This window comes from Ochotona princeps, chromosome 24, assembly GCF_030435755.1.
Source record: "Ochotona princeps isolate mOchPri1 chromosome 24, mOchPri1.hap1, whole genome shotgun sequence".
Classification (NCBI taxonomy): Eukaryota; Metazoa; Chordata; class Mammalia; order Lagomorpha; family Ochotonidae; genus Ochotona; species Ochotona princeps.
This window is the reverse complement of record NC_080855.1, coordinates 25,298,345-25,316,849: the sequence shown is the minus strand read 5'-3', so window position 1 is coordinate 25,316,849 and position 18,505 is coordinate 25,298,345. Positions and strand designations below refer to the sequence as shown.

General features: G+C 53.6%; 1 protein-coding gene across 1 annotated transcript; it reads left to right on the top strand.

Annotated features, from left to right (window-relative positions):
• Positions 1-8: 8 nt before the first annotated feature.
• Positions 9-11,969, top strand: ZNF668 (zinc finger protein 668). Its single transcript, XM_004586921.3, has 3 exons — positions 9-487; positions 8,180-8,857; positions 9,307-11,969. The coding sequence occupies exons 2-3, from the start codon at positions 8,202-8,204 to the stop codon at positions 10,523-10,525; spliced, it is 1,875 nt and encodes a 624-aa protein (XP_004586978.1). The 5' UTR covers positions 9-487; positions 8,180-8,201; the 3' UTR covers positions 10,526-11,969.
• Positions 11,970-18,505: the final 6,536 nt, after the last annotated feature.

Here is an 18,505-nt window from a genome sequence, read left to right as displayed (position 1 = left end):
TTTTTTTTTCCGAACATACACATCCTTAGCCACACTTCCGCCCAGTGCAAAACAAAAAAAAATCCGATGCTGGTAGAATTAGCGCAGGAGAGGGAGAAAAAAAGGTTCTACGGGCGTGCCCTCGGGCTTTGGCGACTTTCTCGCGGGGCTCGCCGAGGGACTCCAAGTCCCGAGACACACCGGGGCGGAGGCGGCGTCAGAGTCACTCCTTGCCATGAAAAGAAACGTCGAGCGGCCCAAGCAGGTGTGGGCACGCTATGGCTTGAGCGTGCCCTTCTCTGTCCTCCCGCCTCGTCTTTCTGGGAGACACTCGCGGTCAGTGGCCCGGCCGGGGCCGCGTCCCGCCCCGCCGCCCGCCACTTCCGCCCGGCGCCCCGCCTCCCCGCCCCGCTGGGTCCTAGCACCGGCCTCGCTGCCGCCGCGTCCCGGGCTCCGTCGGAGAGAGGAGCCGGCGCCGGCGCCGCGGAGCCGGCCCGAGTCCCGCCAGGTAGGAAGCGCCCGGGCCGCCCTGGCGCCGACGCGGTCCGAGCGGGGGGCTCGGGGTCCCCGCAAGCGCTCTGCGGGCGGGGCGGGCGGTCCCGGGCGGGCTCCGGGCCCCGCAGGTCCTAGAACCCGCCGGCTGGCGTCCTCCCCTCCCCGCTGGCCGCGCTCCGGCTGCGGCCGACGCCCGGGCTCGGCCGGCGCGGTGCGGGCCCCGGAGCCGGGAGCCGGGAGGGGTCCTAGAGCCCGCCAGGTTGCGGGCTTTTGTCTCGGCCGCGGCTGCCCGGCTGCCCGGCGCCTGGGGCTCCCTCCCGGGCCGAGGCCCCGGCCGCCCCTCCCGCGGTCCTAAAGAACGCCATCTTGCAGGCCTTTGTCCCGCACTCGACCCGCAGTCCATTCATTGGTTCTACGCCTCCGGGTTGGCTCTTTTTTCGCCGCGTTCTTTGAGGTCCTGTCCTGCGCAGGCTTCTCCCGAGGCCCGAGCGGGCCCTGCCCGGCGGTGGGTGTGGGTGGGGGACCGGCTCGCAGGCCCCAGCTTGCTTCACACGGCCTCAGTTGCAGGGGGAGCCCCATTTAGCTGATGGGAAGACTGAGAGGCAGAGCGCAGGGAGGCCCTCCCATCACCTCAGCTGCCCGTCGAGCATTCCCAGGGACGGCTGGAAAGGGAGTTTGAAGGACACGCAAAAAAAAAAAAAAGCCTTCTTAGGGGCTGTTCTGGGCAGACGAGTTCACAACCTAGATTTGAGGTGGGGAAGGCTGGGCGTTGTGGTCTGTGGTTACAGTGGGGAGGGGGCCGCAGCCCTGGAGCCAACCCTGGCAAAGTCGTTTGGGGTCAGGCTGGAGGTCAAGGAGGAGCGCCCACCTCCGCACGGTTCCATGTCGTGGGGTCACCAGGAGTGTAACGTTCCTTGAGACCTGCGGGCAACTCCTTGGCCAGACATGGGGACGCTGAGGGGGTCTCCATTCTCCGCTCATCCCGGCCCTGGGGTCCTAGCCCAGGCTGTTTGGGAATTGAAAGGGTGCATCCCCCTCGTTGGCAAAGCCAGGCTCCATCACCACACATGGGGTGGGGGGCTGCTGTGTGCCGGTGGGGTGACTCAGTTAGTCCATAGGAAGGTACTTCCAAAAGGTCATGAAAAATAGACTTGGGGCCTGGGCTGCCATCTGAGGCAGTGGTCAAGTCACAGCTTGGGGCACCACGTCCTGGTGTGGTCTCCCGACCCACTCTGCCAGTGCACTCCCCACAGAGGCAGCTGACAGTGGTTCCAGGGCTTGGGCCGCAGCCTTGCGTGAGGGAGACCGCCATCGGGGTGCCGAGCCCCTGCTGTTGGCTTGTCCCAGCTCTGGCTGGTGCAGCCCATGGGCAGTGGGCAGTCTGTCTCTCCCTCTCTTGCTCTTTCTCTTCTTTTGCTTTTCCAATAATTTTTTTTAAGTAAACTTGCTTTGGGCAAAGAAAAAATTTTTTGAAATCAGTGTGTACGAGGGGTCTTTAGAAAAAACCCATGGAAAATACACACTAGAAAAAAAATAGCCCAAGTAATCCTGCTTCCCACAAGCCTTTTTTTTTTTTTTTTGGAAGATTTACAGAGAGGAGGAGAGACAGGGAGATCTTCCATCTGCTAGTTCACTCAGCTGCTGGAGCTGAGCCGATCCAAAGCCAGGAGCTTCTTCTGGACCTTCTACGTGGGTGCAGGGTCCCAAGGCTTTGGGCTGTCCACTACTGCTTTCCCAGGCCACAAGCAGGGAGCTGGAACCGGTGCCCATAAGGCATCCCAGCACATGCAAGGTGAGGACTTTAGCCACTAGGCTACAACATCAGGCCCCCCAAAGCCTTTTGAAGGACTGGTGCTAGTTCTCACAGACGCCTACTGCGGGGCGAGCCGATGTTATGGTCCCACGTTCCAGTTGAGTCCTCCTGGAGGCTGAGTTAGTGTTGAGTCGGGGTCACTCCACAGGGACCTGGCGGGTAGAGGGTGAGATGAAGCTGCCCATACTTCCCAGCTGCCTGGGGCCCCAGGGCTGGAGCCAGAGAACCAACAACGAAACCACAGACTGTGTCACTGCTGCCGAGGCAACGATGAGGAGTCAGCGGCGCGCACGTGCTGGCCATGGCTGTGGCCAGTGACCAAGTCCCTCCTCTCATGACCTCGTGCAGCGGGCTGCATCTGCAGCTGCGCTCACCATGGTGCGTAGGGCTGTCGTATAAGACTTTCAGCAGGACACAAACATTTGGTCCATATTCAGCCTTTAGGCTGGGAGGTTAACCTGAGTAGTATGCGTGGAATGTTTAGAATGACGCTGGCCCGTGGGCAGCGTGCAAGTATTCCTGGATGACCCCATCAGGGACATTGCAGAGAGGCAAGAGCAGCTGTGGAGATAGCATCCAGTAAGGTGGCGCAGGGGTGAGCATCTGACCCATGGACCAAACCTGGGATGCCTGCACCCCGGCTCTGCTCCCCTGGGAGGCAGCAGGGGACAGCTCCAGTGGTCAGGTCCCTGTGACCCAGGCAGGAGACCCAGGTTGAGTCTTCTGATCTTAGCCTGACCTAGCCTGCCCTCCCCACTTCATCCCTGAGTCACTCCCCAAATGTCCGCAACAGCCAGAGCTGGGCCAACCTGAAGCCAAGACCCTCTGCTGCTTTCCCAGGTCATTAGTGGGGAACTAGATTGGAAGTGGAACAGCCAGGACTAGAAGCCGTGTCCTGTGGGATGCCAGTGCTTCAGATAGGGGATTAGCCTGTTGAGCTACCCTGCAGCCCCGCTCCCTTAGTAAACATCTTATTAAAAGTGGTGAGCAGGGCCCGGCGCGATAGCGTAGTGGTTAAAGTCCTCACCTTGCACGCGCCAGGATCCCATATGGTCGCCGGTTCTCATCCTGGCAACCCCGCTTCCTGTCCAGCTCCCTGCTTGTGGCCTGGGAAAGCAGTCGAGGACGGCCCAAAGCCTTGGGACCCTGCACCTGCATGGGAGACCCAGAAGAGCTCCTGGCTCCAGATTGGCTCAGTTCCAGCCGTTGCGCTCACTTGGGGACTGAACCATCGGACGGAAGATCTTCCTCTTTGTCTCTCCTCCTCTCTGTAAATCTGCCTTTCCAATAAATAAATAAATAAATAAATCATTTAAAAAGAATACAGGAAAAAAATGGTGAGCAAACCCCCTTTAGAGCTGTTGCTGTGGTTTAACAGGTTAAGCAGCTGCCTGCAACACAGGCTTTCCATTAGGAACCAGTTCTAGTCCCAGCTGCTGTATTTTTAATTCATTATTTTTATTGGAAAGGCAGATATACAGAGAGGAAGATCTACCATCCGATGATTCACTCCCCAAGTGACTGCAATGGCTGGAGCTGAGCCAGTCTGAAGCCAGGAGCCTATTCCAGGTCTCCCACACGGGTGCAGGGTCCCAAAGATCTGGGCTGTCCTCAGCTGCTTTCCCAGGCCACAAGCAGGGAGCTGGATGGGAAGTAAGGCCGCCAGGATTAGAACCGGCGACCATATGGGATCCTGGCGCGTTCAAGGCAAGGACTTTAGCCGTTACACTATCATGCCGGGCCCAAGCTGCTCTACTTCTGACGCAGCTCCTTAGTAATAGTATGGCAAGGCAGCAAAGGATGACCCGGGTGTTTGGGCCCCTGCCACCCACGTAGAGGACTTCAATGGAGTTTCAAGGTTCTGATTTCAGCCTGGCTCAGCCCTGGCTCCTGCAGCCGTCAGGGTAGTGAACCAGTGCGTGGAAGACTCTCTCTAATTCTGCCTTTCAAATGAAATAAGCAAATCTTAAGAGAGAGAGAGGAGCTGGCATGCTCCTCTGCCGTGATGCCAGTTTGAGTCCTGGCGGCTCCACTGCAGTCGAGCTCCCTGCTGGTGACCCAAGAGACGTAGCAGAAGGGGCTATCCATGTGAGAGCTGGAAGAAGCTCCTGGCTCCTGGCTCCCACCTGGCCTGGCACTGGCTTTTATAGCTGTTTGAGGAGTGAATCAACAGATGGAAAATCTTTGTCTTTCTTTGTATCTCCACTTGTTTGTGTCACTCTGGTTTTGAAATAACGTAAAGGAAACCTTAAAAAAAATCTGGAATCAATGAGATGTGGCAGCAGAGGGGCTGAAAACGAGCCAGTGCAAGCTGCTCGCTGGGCTCCATGTGCATGGCTTTCCCCTTGTGGGGCCTAAATCTCCACTTGTTGCTCCCAGGACCTAAGGGTGTGTGCCCTGTCTGAAGTGGGACGTGGCAGAGAGCGAGCCCAGAGACCACACTCCAGGGCCTCGCCTGCCCCGGGCTGCGGGCGGGTGGGGCAGGGCTGGCGAAAGGCTGTGCAGTAGACATAAAGAGAGGTATTCTGTTTTTGTTTTTAACATTGATTTATTTGAAAGTCAGATTTATAGAGAGTGAAAAGCAGATCGAGGTGATCTTTTATCCGCTGATCCACTGCTCGGACAAGTGCAACAACCAGCACGGAGCGAGGCCAAGGCCAAGAACCTAGAACTTCCTCTGGGTCTCTCCATGGTGACAGCAGCTCCAGCGCGTAGACTCTCCCCGGTCATTAGCAGAGGCTGCATTGGAAGTGAAGCACCAGAAAACCAGCATCCACGTGGGGGTGCCAGCTTGCAGGCAGTGGTGTTACCTGCTCTTAAAGAGGATTGAATGATTTTTTTTTTTAAAGGTTTATTTCATTTGAAAGGCAGGGTTAGACAGAAAGCAGAATATTCAGAGATTCCATCCACTGGTTCAGTCTCCAGATTGCCACAAAGGCTGGGGCTGGCCTAGGTGGGAGCCAGGAGCTTCATTCAGCTGTCCCATGTGGGTGTAGGGGCCCAAGCACTAGGGCCATGCTCCACTGCTTTCCTAGCCCCAATGATGGGTTTTAACAGCCTACTCAGTTCTCCTCGTGGCACTGGATGCCTGCAGGGACAAACCTGGCTCTCCGTTTCATTTTCCCTGGGAAATATCTTAGGAGACATTTATTCTTCCAGCTACCCGATCACTGGTCCCCAGGGAGTTGTGTAGGCATGAGAGCAAGCACACAGGTGGTCTGGGCTCAGGGTTCCAGTCAGTGTTGGGTGGACCAACAGCTTGTGGCAACTTAGCTGCATGAGTTAGTAGCATGTGATAATGGAGAGGCCCCTCTTCTCCTGGGCGCCCCCAGTTTATTCATCTGTAGGATGGGAACAAGAATCCCACAGTCCAGAAGGTGTTCTCTGCTCAGCAGTGTGGCTCCAGGGAGACGGCCAGGCATTGTGGGCAGTAATGATCCTCACCCAACCCTGTGAGCCAGGTGTTACTAGTATTATTATCTCCATTTTTCAGATGAGAGCCGGAGATTCACACAGAGCAGTACATTGCGGCAGGTCACACCAGCTGGGAAACGGTGCGGGCAAGATGGGGAGTTGGGAAGTCTGGCAGCACAGACTTCATGCTTCACCACATGCTGTGATGTCTCTCTGGACCACAACTATGGAAAGGAAATAGCAGGACCTGCCTCGTATCCACATGAAGAATGAGTTAGTACAAAGGGTCTAGACTATGGAAAGAGCTGGTAGTTGGCAGGTGCTCACTAAATATACATTTACTAAGGGGAGACTTTAAAAGATGTCGTTTGTTTAAGAGGAATAGTTCAGGGCCTAGTGTGGTAGCCTAGTGGCTAATACCTTGCCTTGCACGCTGCAGGACCCCATATAGGCTCTAGTTCTAGTCCCGGCTGCTCCACTTCCCATCCAGCTCCCTGCTTGTGGCCTGGGAAAGCAGTCGAGGATGGCCCAAAGCCTTGGGACCCTGCACCCGTGTGGGAGACCCAGAAGAAGCTCCTGGCTCCTGGCTTAGGGTTGGTTCAGCTCTGACCATTACAGCCACTTAGGGAGTGAACCAGCAGACGCAAGATCTTCGTCTCTGTCTCTCCATCTTTCCTTCTCTCTGTGTATCTGCCTTAATAATAAAAATATATAAATCTTTAAGAAAAAAAGAAGAGGCATAGTTCACTCCCCCAAATGCCTGTAACAGCTGGGGCTGGGCCAGGCTGAAGCCAGGTGCAGGTCTCCCATGTGGGCAGCAGGGCCTCCAGGGTGCGCTGTCGCAGGAAGCTGCATTGAGAGTGAACCCCAGGCACTCTGGTGGAACGCGGGCATCCCAGGCAGGGTTTCCACCACCCGGCCAAGCACTCCCCCCCAAGGGGGAACTTTATTAGGCAGACTCCAGAGCTTAGAGCTGCCCCAGAAGTAGTGAGGGATCTCCTGGAGACAGCAGGAAATGGATCCAAACCATGGGAGGAGGGGGAGGGGAGCTCCTGAGTGCAGGCCCCCTCCCCTACTAACTCCCCTTCTTCAAGTCCCAGAATTTAGTGGGAAAAGTAAACATACCCAGCTGAGGTAGGACATAGCTGGGCGAGATGAAGGCCCGAAGTCAAGTGGGGTACAGGAAGAGCTTCCTGAGGCAGGTGGGGCTGGCAGGAAGCCTTGGTAGAATGTGGGGCAACCAGGGAGGATCTGGGAACTTGGTGGAGAGGTAGAAGCGAAAGTTGCTGAGCAGGGGCTGGGGAACGTCTAGGGGTCCTTCAGGAAGAAGGTTCTGTGGGGGGCAGGTGCATCCCCAAGGCTGCAGCTCCTGCACCTCCCCGCCCCCCCAGGGCCTCCCTTGGTCGGCCAGGTCAGCTGCTGCTTCCTGCAGCCCTTTCCTGGAGCAAGAGCCCTAAGCCTTTCTCTGTGTTTCTCCCAGCACGCTCCTTGGCTCAGCTGCCAGTTTCACTCCTTCCTCCTCCCCCACCTTAGGGTCCTCACTTGCAGGTGAGGAGGCGGCCCTGCAGGCAAGCGCTGACTCCACTACAGCCTCTGATGGAGCCCAGGCCCTGAGCACACCTGGCTCCCCTCCCCACAGCTGCTGAATGAGCACTCCTTAAGTGGATCTGCCTTAATCCTCTTTCCTTTATCCTCTAGGGAGGATGAGCTGGTGTTAAGACTAATGCTGCGGCTAATCCTATTGCCCCTGGCCATGATCCCCAGGGAGTCACTGAGGGGAGAGGGTACTGGGCTCTGGACCAAGAAGTAGGTACCTCAGCTAGAGCTGGGGACCCTGCCTGGGAGGCTGCTCCCCACCAGGAAACACCCATGGGTTAGGAACCAGAAAGAGGCCTCTAACTGCTAGCAGTGGCTCAGGCCGCTTTACCAGCTCTATGGGAACTGGCCAACAGATTCCAGAGCGGAGGGTGGACCAAGATTCCTGTCTGGGGTGGAGTCCCAGCTGCGCAAGGCCAGGACTCTGGGTGAACAGTTGGGATCTCCCAGAGCTAACTCAACAGACAGGAAAGTCAACACTTAGATGCTAGGGACCTGTGGCTTCCAGACAGAGCCAGGCACATGAGGCCCACACCTAGGAGTCCTCTGCGTCTGCAGCCTCGCAGGGCCCCTGCGAGGTGAGATGGTGAGATGGAAGGAACCTAGGCCCTCTGGGAATGCCACGGGTTTTGAAAAGTCCCAGAGCTTGGGGGAGTCTGGTAACCCCAGCCCCTCTGAAGTCACCTGGCCAGTGCTTTCATCGGTGAACAAATCAGATGAGCACAGTGGGGGAGGGAGAGGCAGGATGGAGGTGGGGCCCGTGGTGGGTGCAGCTGCAGTCTAGAGGGGCACTGCAGATGAGCTGTGTTCTCTGGGTGACCCTGAAAGAGTGAGAAGGCATGCAGGGACGTGGCTTCCGGCTGACTTTCCTTCTCTTTGCAGAGAAGTCTTGCCCTCCAGGGCCATGGAGGCAGAGGCGGCAGAGGCGGCTGAGGCGCGGTCTCCAACCCCTGGCTACAAGCGCGCAGGCCGGCGATACAAGTGCCTGTCCTGCACCAAGACATTTCCAAATGCTCCCAGGGCAGCGCGCCATGCTGCCACGCATGGGCCTGCAGACGGTGCAGAGGAGGCTGCCGAGGTGAAGCCAAAGCCAGAGACAGAACCCAAGGCGGAGGAAGCCAGCGGGGACAAGGTGCCAGGCTCAGCGGCTAAGCCTCGGCCCTATGCCTGCCCACTGTGCCCTAAAGCTTATAAGACGGCCCCTGAGCTGCGCAGCCACGGGCGTAGCCATACAGGCGAGAAGCCCTTCCCGTGCCCCGAGTGTGGCCGCCGCTTCATGCAGCCCGTGTGCCTGCGGGTGCACCTGGCCTCACATGCTGGCGAGCTGCCCTTCCGCTGTGCGCACTGCCCCAAGGCCTATGGAGCACTCTCCAAGCTCAAGATCCACCAGCGCGGCCACACGGGCGAGAGACCCTACACCTGCGCTGACTGCGGCAAGAGCTTCGCTGACCCCTCAGTGTTCCGCAAGCATCGGCGCACACACGCCGGCCTGAGGCCCTACAGCTGTGAACGCTGTGGCAAAGCCTATGCCGAGCTCAAGGACCTGCGCAACCACGAGAGGTAAGGGGTCCTTAGGGCAGGAGGTGGGGAGCAGAGCCGCAGTAACCGATGGGGAGGTAGGCAGCACCAATGTTCTATAAGGAGCTGGGCGTGTGAGGAGTGGCCGCCACTAGTTGGACAGAGGTGGGCACAGGGGTGGAGCAAGGATGCCTGCAGAGGGAACCGAGGGTGGGGGAGGGGACTAAGTGGGACCTAGGACACCTGCGAACTATGCAGTTAGGGCTTGTGGCCCGTGCTAGACTTTGATGTGCAGAGAGGGGCCTATCCGGGGATGGAGAGTCCCCATGGAAGGTGTCTTGCCCTGTGGCCCTTAGGGGCCTTAGCTGAGGCCCCTAGAGGTGTGCAGAGAGTCTCTAACATCCTGCCCCTACACTGGCAGTGGCGGCAGCGGCTGCAGTTGTCAAGTTATGGCCTGACACCTTCATGCCCAATCCTACACGCTCCCGCAGGTCTCACACTGGTGAACGCCCGTTCCTGTGCTCTGAGTGCGGAAAGAGCTTCTCCCGCTCATCCTCGCTCACCTGCCACCAGCGCATCCATGCGGCACATAAGCCCTACCGCTGCCCGGCCTGCGGCAAGGGCTTCACACAGCTCAGTTCCTACCAGAGCCACGAGCGCACACACTCGGGGGAGAAGCCCTTCCTGTGCCCGCGCTGTGGCCGCATGTTCTCCGACCCCTCGAGCTTCCGGCGCCACCAGCGAGCACACGAGGGCGTGAAGCCGTACCGCTGCGAGAAGTGCGGCAAGGACTTCCGGCAGCCTGCAGACCTCGCCATGCACCGGCGTGTACACACCGGCGACCGGCCCTTTAAGTGCCTGCAGTGCGACAAGACATTCGTGGCGTCTTGGGACCTCAAGCGGCACGCACTGGTGCACTCAGGCCAGCGGCCCTTCCGCTGCGAGGAGTGCGGGCGGGCCTTTGCCGAGCGCGCCAGCCTCACCAAGCACAGCCGCGTGCACTCCGGGGAGCGGCCCTTCCACTGTAACGCCTGTGGAAAGTCCTTTGTGGTGTCATCGAGCCTGAGGAAGCACGAGCGGACCCATCGCAGCAGCGAGGCGGCAGCAGCAGCAGCCCCACCACAACAGGAGCTGGTGGTGGGGCTGGCACTGCCTGTGGCCGTAGCGGGTGAGGGCCCCGCTGCCCCTGCCACAGCTGCAGGGCTAGGGGAGCCTCCGGCTGGGCTGCTAGAGCTGCCCCCGGAGTCAGGAGGTGTGATGGCCACACAGTGGCAAGTGGTGGGCATGACACTGGAGCAGGTGGGATGCCCAGATGGCGGAGTCGGGGAGGCCCCGGGTCCCTTGGGAGGGTCCTGCGAGGCAGGGGGTGAGGAGGCTGAGGAGAAGCCGCCGCAATTCACATGCCGTGAGTGCAAGGAGACCTTCGTGACGCTGACGCTGCTGCGACGGCACGAGCGCTCCCACCCAGAGCTGCGGCCCTTCCCCTGCAGCCAGTGCGGCAAGAGCTTCTCCGACCGGGCTGGGCTGCGCAAGCACAGCCGCACACACAGCTCCGTGCGCCCCTACACCTGCCCCCACTGCCCCAAGGCCTTCCTGAGTGCCAGTGACCTGCGTAAGCATGAACGCACCCACCCTGTGCCCACTGAGACCCCTGCACCCTTAGAGCCCCTGGTGGCCTTGCTCGGAATGCCTGAGGAAGGGCCAGCCTGAAGCGCATGGACCTCTTTGTCTACCACACTCCCAAGAGCCCGGCCCCACTGGGTGCCTCCACTTTGTGCCCCCAGGCAGCCAGCCCGCCTGTGCCCCTATGGAGGGAACTAGTGGAAGCTGGCAGCCACAGCGCTCTCCTGGCCACACTCATTAAAGCTTTCTCTGGACACCTGCTAGTCTCCTGTATTCCGGTTGAGGGTGAGCAGGTGGGAAATTTGGGCATCAGGTGAGTTTCTAAGAGATGCCTGGACTGGCAGAAAGTACATACAGTGTCTGGAGAATGTCTTGCACAGGGGTTCCATGGCCCAAGTGCAGGAGATTACTTGTGTCCTTCTTGGGGACCCTGCAGTGAACAGACTGATTTAGCTGTGCATAGCCCAGTCTTAGCTGACCATGGAAACCACTTGACTGAGTAGTTCTGCTCCTGTCCTTATCCTGGTCGTGCACGCTGCCGCAAGAAACCAGAAAATATACTCCGAGGAAAACGTTCCCAGTCAGAACACAACTACGCAGGAATACACCTTGTAAGAAATGTGTGAATTGTATGTGAAAGAAAATGGAATATCAGAGATACCTTGCCTGAAATATAAGGGAGACATACACCTGAGCTGGAAGATATGTCAGTTAAAGATCCAGGACTCCAAGTCCAAAGTTCATATGCAATGCATATTTTTAAAACCAGATGTGATGCTTCATTTGATATCCTATGTCCACAAACATTTATGCCTTGACATGGAAACAGGAGTGTTACAAACCAACGATGTGAGAGGGGTCTGAACAGCCCTGGATACTTATGATAACTATAGTCATCTTCATCCGTGGGACAGAATAGACTTTTGAAATAGCATTGCCTGGAAAGCTACACAGCTATCTTAAGTGATTTTTCAAAGGTGACCCACAAATGAAAAAAGCAAAACTGAGGCTCTCCACTTAGTGTGAATTGGCACAGCTTCTTGGAAGGATGACTTGATGATACGTTCCATGTAGCAGCCTTTCGACAAAGCTGAAGCCAGAATAATGTCAAGTGCAGCAAACTTGGGGTGACAAAGAAATAATGTCCATTAGGAAAGGACTGACTAAAACAGACCAGCCACTGTGAAGTGTACTCTGCAGATGCTTCTTTTTTTAATAAGGCCTATCTCTATTGAAAATGTCAAAAAGAAAAAGATGCCAACAAGGGACAAAGCTATGTGGGTTAGTAAGCTCCCCTGGAACCAAATCACTCAAGTTTTCAAGTTCCTATGGGGTATTTCTAGAAGAATGTTCAAGAGCTGAACCTAGGCTATAATTGCTATAATTTTCCAACTACTTGGCTTTTGTCTAAGCCAAAACTAAGCCGAAGGTTAGAGGTCCAGAATCTCTGTTCCTGTCAGACGTGGGAGCCACCAGCTTGGCTGTAGCAGGAAGTGTCCAACACGCATCAACCTCCAGCCCCACACACCAGTCATGGTGGTCAGCACCAGAAGCCGATATCCCCTGGCTGGCATGGACCTGCGGGCGGTTGTACCCAGACCCAGAGAGACCAGCTCTGAAAGAGGTCTTCACTCGGGTTCTGCAGAGCAGGACGAGGCCCATGCACAGTGGCAAGGGCTGGATCACTGTGGAACAGCCAGAGGAATCCCTGCTCATCCCAACACTCAGAGCAGGGTGAGCACTGACCCCAGCCCCTGCCTGCCTCTCATGGCGTCAAGAAACAACTGTACTAGAGGGGCCTCCGAACAAAACGGTTTGCCTTAGGGGAAAGGGAGGCATCCTGCAGAAGTTGATCCCAGTGAGACCCTTTGGTATCCAGTTACAGGGAAGGACTCCAGGTGGCAGGATGCTCAGAAGGGATCAGACAACATGTCCCTTGGTCTCCGTGGACATTCCAGGAAGGCCACATCCCAGTCGACACTGAGAACCCACGCTCCTTGGTAGGTCACGTCTCACATCCTGTACAATCAGCCCATTGGATGTGTGTGACATTTTGGGAAGAGAAAGGAAATTGAAATGTAGTATATGGAAACTTTTTAAGTGCAAAATTGAATAAAAATTATTTTGATGGAATTTAAAAAAAAAAAAAAACAATCAGCCCATTGGAAGAACACACACAGTTCCTTAGTTCAGTCATCTCCATGTAATTTTGGCACATTTTCACTCCCTGTTTCTCCCCTGCCCTAACCACTCAGCTTGGGTCAATCACTGCTCTACTTCTGTCTGTGGACTTCTCAAGTAAGTGCAATCAGATAGGTTGTGATTTGTGTCTAGACTGTTACTTGGCATTACCTTTCAGGGTCATCCATTTTGCTAGCTTTAAGCAGGACATTGTTACTTTTATAATAAAATAACACTCCAGGGCCCAGCATGGTGGCCTAGCAGCTAAAGTCCTCGCCTTGGATATGCCGGGATCCCATATGGGCGCTGGTTTTAATCCCGGTAGCCCCGCTTCCCATCCAGCCCCCTGCTTGTGGCCTGGGAAGGCAGTGGAGGACGCATGGAGAGACCCGGAAGAGCTCCTGGCTCCTGGCTTCAGATCAGCGCAGTACCGGCTGTTGTGGTCACTGAGGAGTGAATCATCGGATGGAAGATCTTCCTCTCTGAGGTCTCTCCTCCTCTCTGTATATCTGACTTTGCAATAAAAATAAATCTTAAAAAAAAAAAAACACTCCATTTTGTTTACTCATCAGCTGGTGAACATGGGAGATGATTCCATTTTGGTCTATTATGTATACTACTAGCAACATTCAGATACAAACGTGTGTGGACTTGCGTCTTTAATTCTCTGGTATATTTATGCTCTTAAGATTAGAATTGCTAGGCAATTGCAGACAACTGGGAAACAGACTGTTTTTTTCCAAACAGGCTACACCATCTTACATCCCACCAACAGGGTGTGAATGTCCTCTAAGGTTTGTCTGCAGGCATCCTAGAATGTGTGACTTTTGAAGCTATGGTTTACGTTTCGTTGGTGGCAAATGATAAGGAGTACCATTTCATGCGCTCCTTGGCCATTCGTGTGAGGTCTTTGGAAAAATGCCTGTGAGTTCTTTGCCCATTTTTAAGTTTGGTTCTCTTTCTTGCTGTTGAGTGGTAAGATCTGTCTATATATACCAGATTCCAGGCTCCTCATGAGTTGCCAGAATTTCTGCCATTGTATGAGTTGTCTTTTGACTATTCGATGGTGCTGTTTAAAACAAGTGTTTTGTTCTGATGATGTCCAATTTATTTTATTTTGTTTCCTGTGCTGGGGGTGCCATATTTAAGAAACCCATTTTCTAATTTAAAGGCATGAGGATGTATGTGTACATTTTCAACTGAAAGTTTCATAGCTGAAAGTGCTACGACCATTCATAAAGTTTATAACCTAGTTACAAACTCACAAGAGTTTTAATAAACCATGAAAGGGTATATAGCTAAAAACTCTGATGTTTAAGTCTTTGATCCATTTTGAGTTAAAAATTTGTATATGATTTGAGGTGGGCGGCAGGGCTGGGGGTGGTTTAACTTCACTCTCGCATGTGGGTTTTCAATTGCCCCAGCTATATTTGTTGAAAAGACTATTCTTTATACACTAAATTGTCTTGATACCCCTGTTGAAAATAAACTGTAAATATGAGGAGTTTTATCTGGACTCTCAATTTTTGTTAAATGTTTATCCATTTGGAAGGCAGAGTTACAGAGAGAAAAGTTCTTCCATCTGCTGGTTCACTCCCCTGATGGCTACAATGGCTGGAGCTAAGCTAATCCGAAGCCAGGAGCCAGGAGTTTCTTACAGGTCTCCCAAGTGCAAGGACTAAAGCCATGGGTCATGCTGCTTTCCTAGGTGCATTAACAGGGAGCTGGATGAAAAGTGAAGCAGCCTGGACTTGAACCAGCACCTATACGAAATGTTGTTAACACAGGCGGCAACTTTACCCACTACACCACAACGTCAATCCCTAGATTCACAATTTCTTCTCTTCTTTTTTTTTTAATGGTTTGTTTCTTTTAAGATTGATTTGTTTGTTTTGAAAGGTAGATTTTAGAGAGATCTTCCATCTACTGGTTCACTCCCCAAATGACAGAAACAGTGGAACTGAGTTGATCCAAAACCAAGATGTTCCAGCAAGTTCCCCCTGGATCTCCCATGTGGCTGCAGGGCCCAAGGACTTGAGCTGCCCTTCACTGCTTTTCCAGGCCATGAGCAGGGAGCTGGAGTGGAAGTGGAGCGGCCAGGACTAGAACCAGTGCCCATATGGAATGTCAATGTTGTAAGGCAGAGGATTAACCTTACTGAGGCACTGCACCGGCTCCAAAAAAAAAGTGACATGGGCAGCAACCATCTGCCTGTGCATGCTCCATCTTCTCCTGCCTGTCTTGATCCCAGCACCACAGTTTCCGTTGTAGCTCTGAAGTAAGATTTGAAATCAGGACCTCCAAGTTGTTGTTTTCAGGATTCCTTGCCTTTCTGTGGAAATTTGAGGATCAAATTGTTAAATTTTACTGCACTCCCCCACCGCATGCACACAGAACGCTCGCTGAGGTTTTGACGGCTCTAGTGTTCAGTCCTTTGATCGGTTAGAGGGCGATCACCATCCTAACAGTGTTAAACCGACACAGACACACAGAAGGCTTTTTCATTTAGATAGTTTTAGGGTTTTTTTCAATAGTGTTTCAGTTGTCAGAGTAAAAATCTTATACTACTTTCGTTTGTTTTTTTTTAAGATTTATTTATTTTTATTACAAAGTCAGATATACAGAGAGGAGGAGAGACAGAGAGGAAGATCTTCCGTCCGATGATTCACTCCCCAAGTGAGCCGCAACGGGCCGGTGCGCGCCGATCCGAAGCTGGGAACCAGGAACCTCTTACAATCTCCACACGGGTGCAGGGTCCCAATGCATTGGGCCGTCCTCCACTGCCTTCCCAGGCCACAAGCAGGGAGATGGATGGGAAGTGGAACCACTGGGATTAGAACCGGCGCCCATATGGGATCCCGGGGCATTCAAGGCAATGACTTTAGCCGCTAGGCCATGCCGCCGGGCCCATACTTTCATCCAGTTCTTAGCTAAATATTTTGTTTCTTTCTTAGTATAAGTAGATTATTTAAATTTTCAGATTATTCCTTGCTACTGATGGGAAATACAATGTATTGGTTTTACACATGACTGTGTTCCACAGCCTGGCTGAGGTCAGTTTTTTGTTGTTGTTTTTTAAGATTTCTTTTGTTGGAAAGGCAGATTTACAGAGAGAAGGAGAGACAGAGAGGAAGATTTTTCATCTGCTGGTTCACTCCCCAAGTGGCCACAACAGCCAGAGCTGAGCTGAGCTGAAACCAGGAGCCAGGAGCTTCTTCCAGGCCTCCCAGGTGGGTGCAAGGTTCCAAGGCTTTGGGCCATCCTCTATTGCTTTTCCATGCCACAAGCAGGGAGCTGGATGGGAAGTGGAGCATCTGGGACACAAACTGGTGCCCACATGGGATCCTGACCCTTGTAAGGTGAGGATTTAGCTATTGAGCCCCAACTCTAATGGGCAGCAGAGTGTGTATCCTGAGGATTTGCTATACATGATCATACTATGCTTCCCTCCCTTTCCCATCTAGATGCTTTTTATTTGTTCTTTTTTAACTTCAATTTTTTATTTATTTGAAAGAGTTACAGAAAGACAAGGAGAAACAGACCTTCCATCTGCTGGTTCACTCCTCGAATGGCCACAAGGAGCAGGACAGGGCCAGGCCAAAGCCAGGAACTGAAATTCCAGCCAAGTCTCCCACATGGGTGGCAGTCATGCAAGTACTGGCACTATCAACTGCTTTCCAAGGAATGTTTGCAGGAGCTGTATCAGAAGCAGAGCAGGCAGAACTAGACCTGGTTCTCCTATAGGGTGTCAACCTCCTAGACAGCAGCTCCATTTGCTGGGTCACAACCCTGGCCCCTTGTTCTGCTTTCATTCTATGGAGAGTCCCCAGGCAGTTTGCTTTCCAGCCTTGTCTTGTCTTCTGTCCTGCCTTCTCCCCTCCCCAGGTCATCCTAGGTAGTGAATGCAAAGCCTTTGGCACTGCTGAGACAATCGCTGGCACCACACCTGAGTCTGTGCAGTGGATTGCAGCTGTCATCCTGGGGCAGCCAAAGCACTGGAGTATTGGGGCTTGGTGACCAGGGCTGTGACAGAGGTCAGGAAAGGCCGTGAGCTTTAGCAGGGTATCCATCCACCCAGACCTCCGTCCAGCAGGAACCACCCCCAACACGGGGGGAGCAGGAGGGGAGCTGCTTTCCCTTCTGTGCCTACCCTGGCCTTGGCCTCGTCTCATACCCACTCTGTTGCTCTTGACCTGAACCCCCTGCCCTAGCTCTGCACAGTCATTTATGACAAATGCAGGTGCTCAATCCTAGCCCATTTAGAACCTCACAGCCCTGTGGCTCCAAAGTCCCACAGTGCCACAGACACGGCCCATACTGCCTGTATCTCAGCCTGGTATCTGGAGGCTCAAGCATGTAGTTCAACTCCAGGCCCACCCAGGCAATCAGCAGGTTGCAGCAGGACCCCAGGGTCCCTGTTTCTTTGCTTGCCATCAGCAAGCAGCTGTGCTCAGCTCTCAAAGGCCACCCACACATCTTGGCTGGGCGCTCCTCTGTCTCAGCAGCTGGCAGTGGCTGCTGAGCTGTCTCCTGCTTCACCTTTCTCTGCCTTGTGAGTTGCTGGAAAATGCTGTTTATTTTTTAAATTTTTTATTTGGTTTTTGATGTAGACATAGTTGACAAGCATGAAGGCCCATGAGGACCACTGAATAGGGGAAGGAGGGTCAAGGTATGGGGGAAGGTGGGTAGCACAAATGCCTCCAATTTTCCTTTCTCCTATACCTGGGACAGAGGGCAGGGGCCAAGGGAGGGCCGGGGGCTGCTCTCAGCTGCCAAACTGCAGCAGTACCCAAGGATGCCCTCTTGATGTCATCCTAGAAATCCCAATGTGGAAAAGAATGTTCTGTTTATTTTTTAAAGATGTTTTTATTTGAAAGGCAGAGTTACAGAGAAAGAGGAGAAATACACAAACACACACGATATCCTCTCTGCTGGTTAACCCCCCTAGATGCCTGTAGCAGTCAAAGCTGGGCTGGTCTGAAGCTGTGTGCCAGGAGCTTCTTCGAGTCTCCCATTATTGGTGCAGGGTCCCAAAGACTTGGGTCATCCTCTGATACTCTCCCAGGCTGTAAACAGGGAGCCAGATCAGAAGTGGAACAGCTGGGACTTATGTTGGAATGCTGGTGCAGGCTGAGGCATAGCCAATATATATATATATATATATATATATATATATATATATATATATATATATATATATATATATATTTTTTTTTTTTTTTTTTTCAAGATTTGTTTTTAAGGTTATTTATTTGAAAGGCGGAGTGACAGACCAGGAGAGAGGGAAACATGTTGGGCTGGGGTTGTAGGGGAAGGTGTCTTCCATCCACTGGTTAACTCCCCAAATATCCACAATAGCTGTGGCTGGACCAAGTCAACGCTAACAGCCCGAACTCCAAGTCTTCATCACATGAGTGTAGAATCCCAAGACTTGGGTCATCTCCCAGATGAATCAGTAGAGAGCTGGATTGGAAGTGAAACAACCATATGGTTTACACAGCCATAGTGCTGGTCCTGATACAGGCATTTTGTCTTTTGGCACGTAGAGGTAGACAGACAGTGAGCTCCAGTGAACTGGCTCACTCTCCACTTGCCTGAAATGTCTGCAGCTGAGCTGGGCAGAAGCTGGGAGCTAAGAACTCAATCCAGGCCTTCCATGTGGGTGGCTGAGACCCAACTTGTTGAGCCATCATCACCGCTGCCCAGGCCTTGCATTAGCAGGAAGCTAGAGTCAGGAGCCAGAACTGGGAATCGAACCCAGGCCCTCCAAGGTAGCATGTGGGCATCTAAAGCATTAGCTTGTATTCTTTTAATTCCATGATCCATATATCTTTGGGGGTCCTTTGTGCAGTGGCCAAAGGCACTTGGAGAATGTGATTGAGCTAA

What these genes read in the sequence shown, in the direction of transcription:
- ZNF668 (XM_004586921.3), top strand. Translation starts at nt 8,202, where the DNA reads ATGGAGGCAGAGGCGGCAGAGGCGGCTGAGGCGCGGTCTCCAACCCCT. An exon ending in GACCTGCGCAACCACGAGAG is followed by an intron (nt 8,858 to 9,306) that starts GTAAGGGGTCCT and finishes ACGCTCCCGCAG; the next exon opens with GTCTCACACTGGTGAACGCC.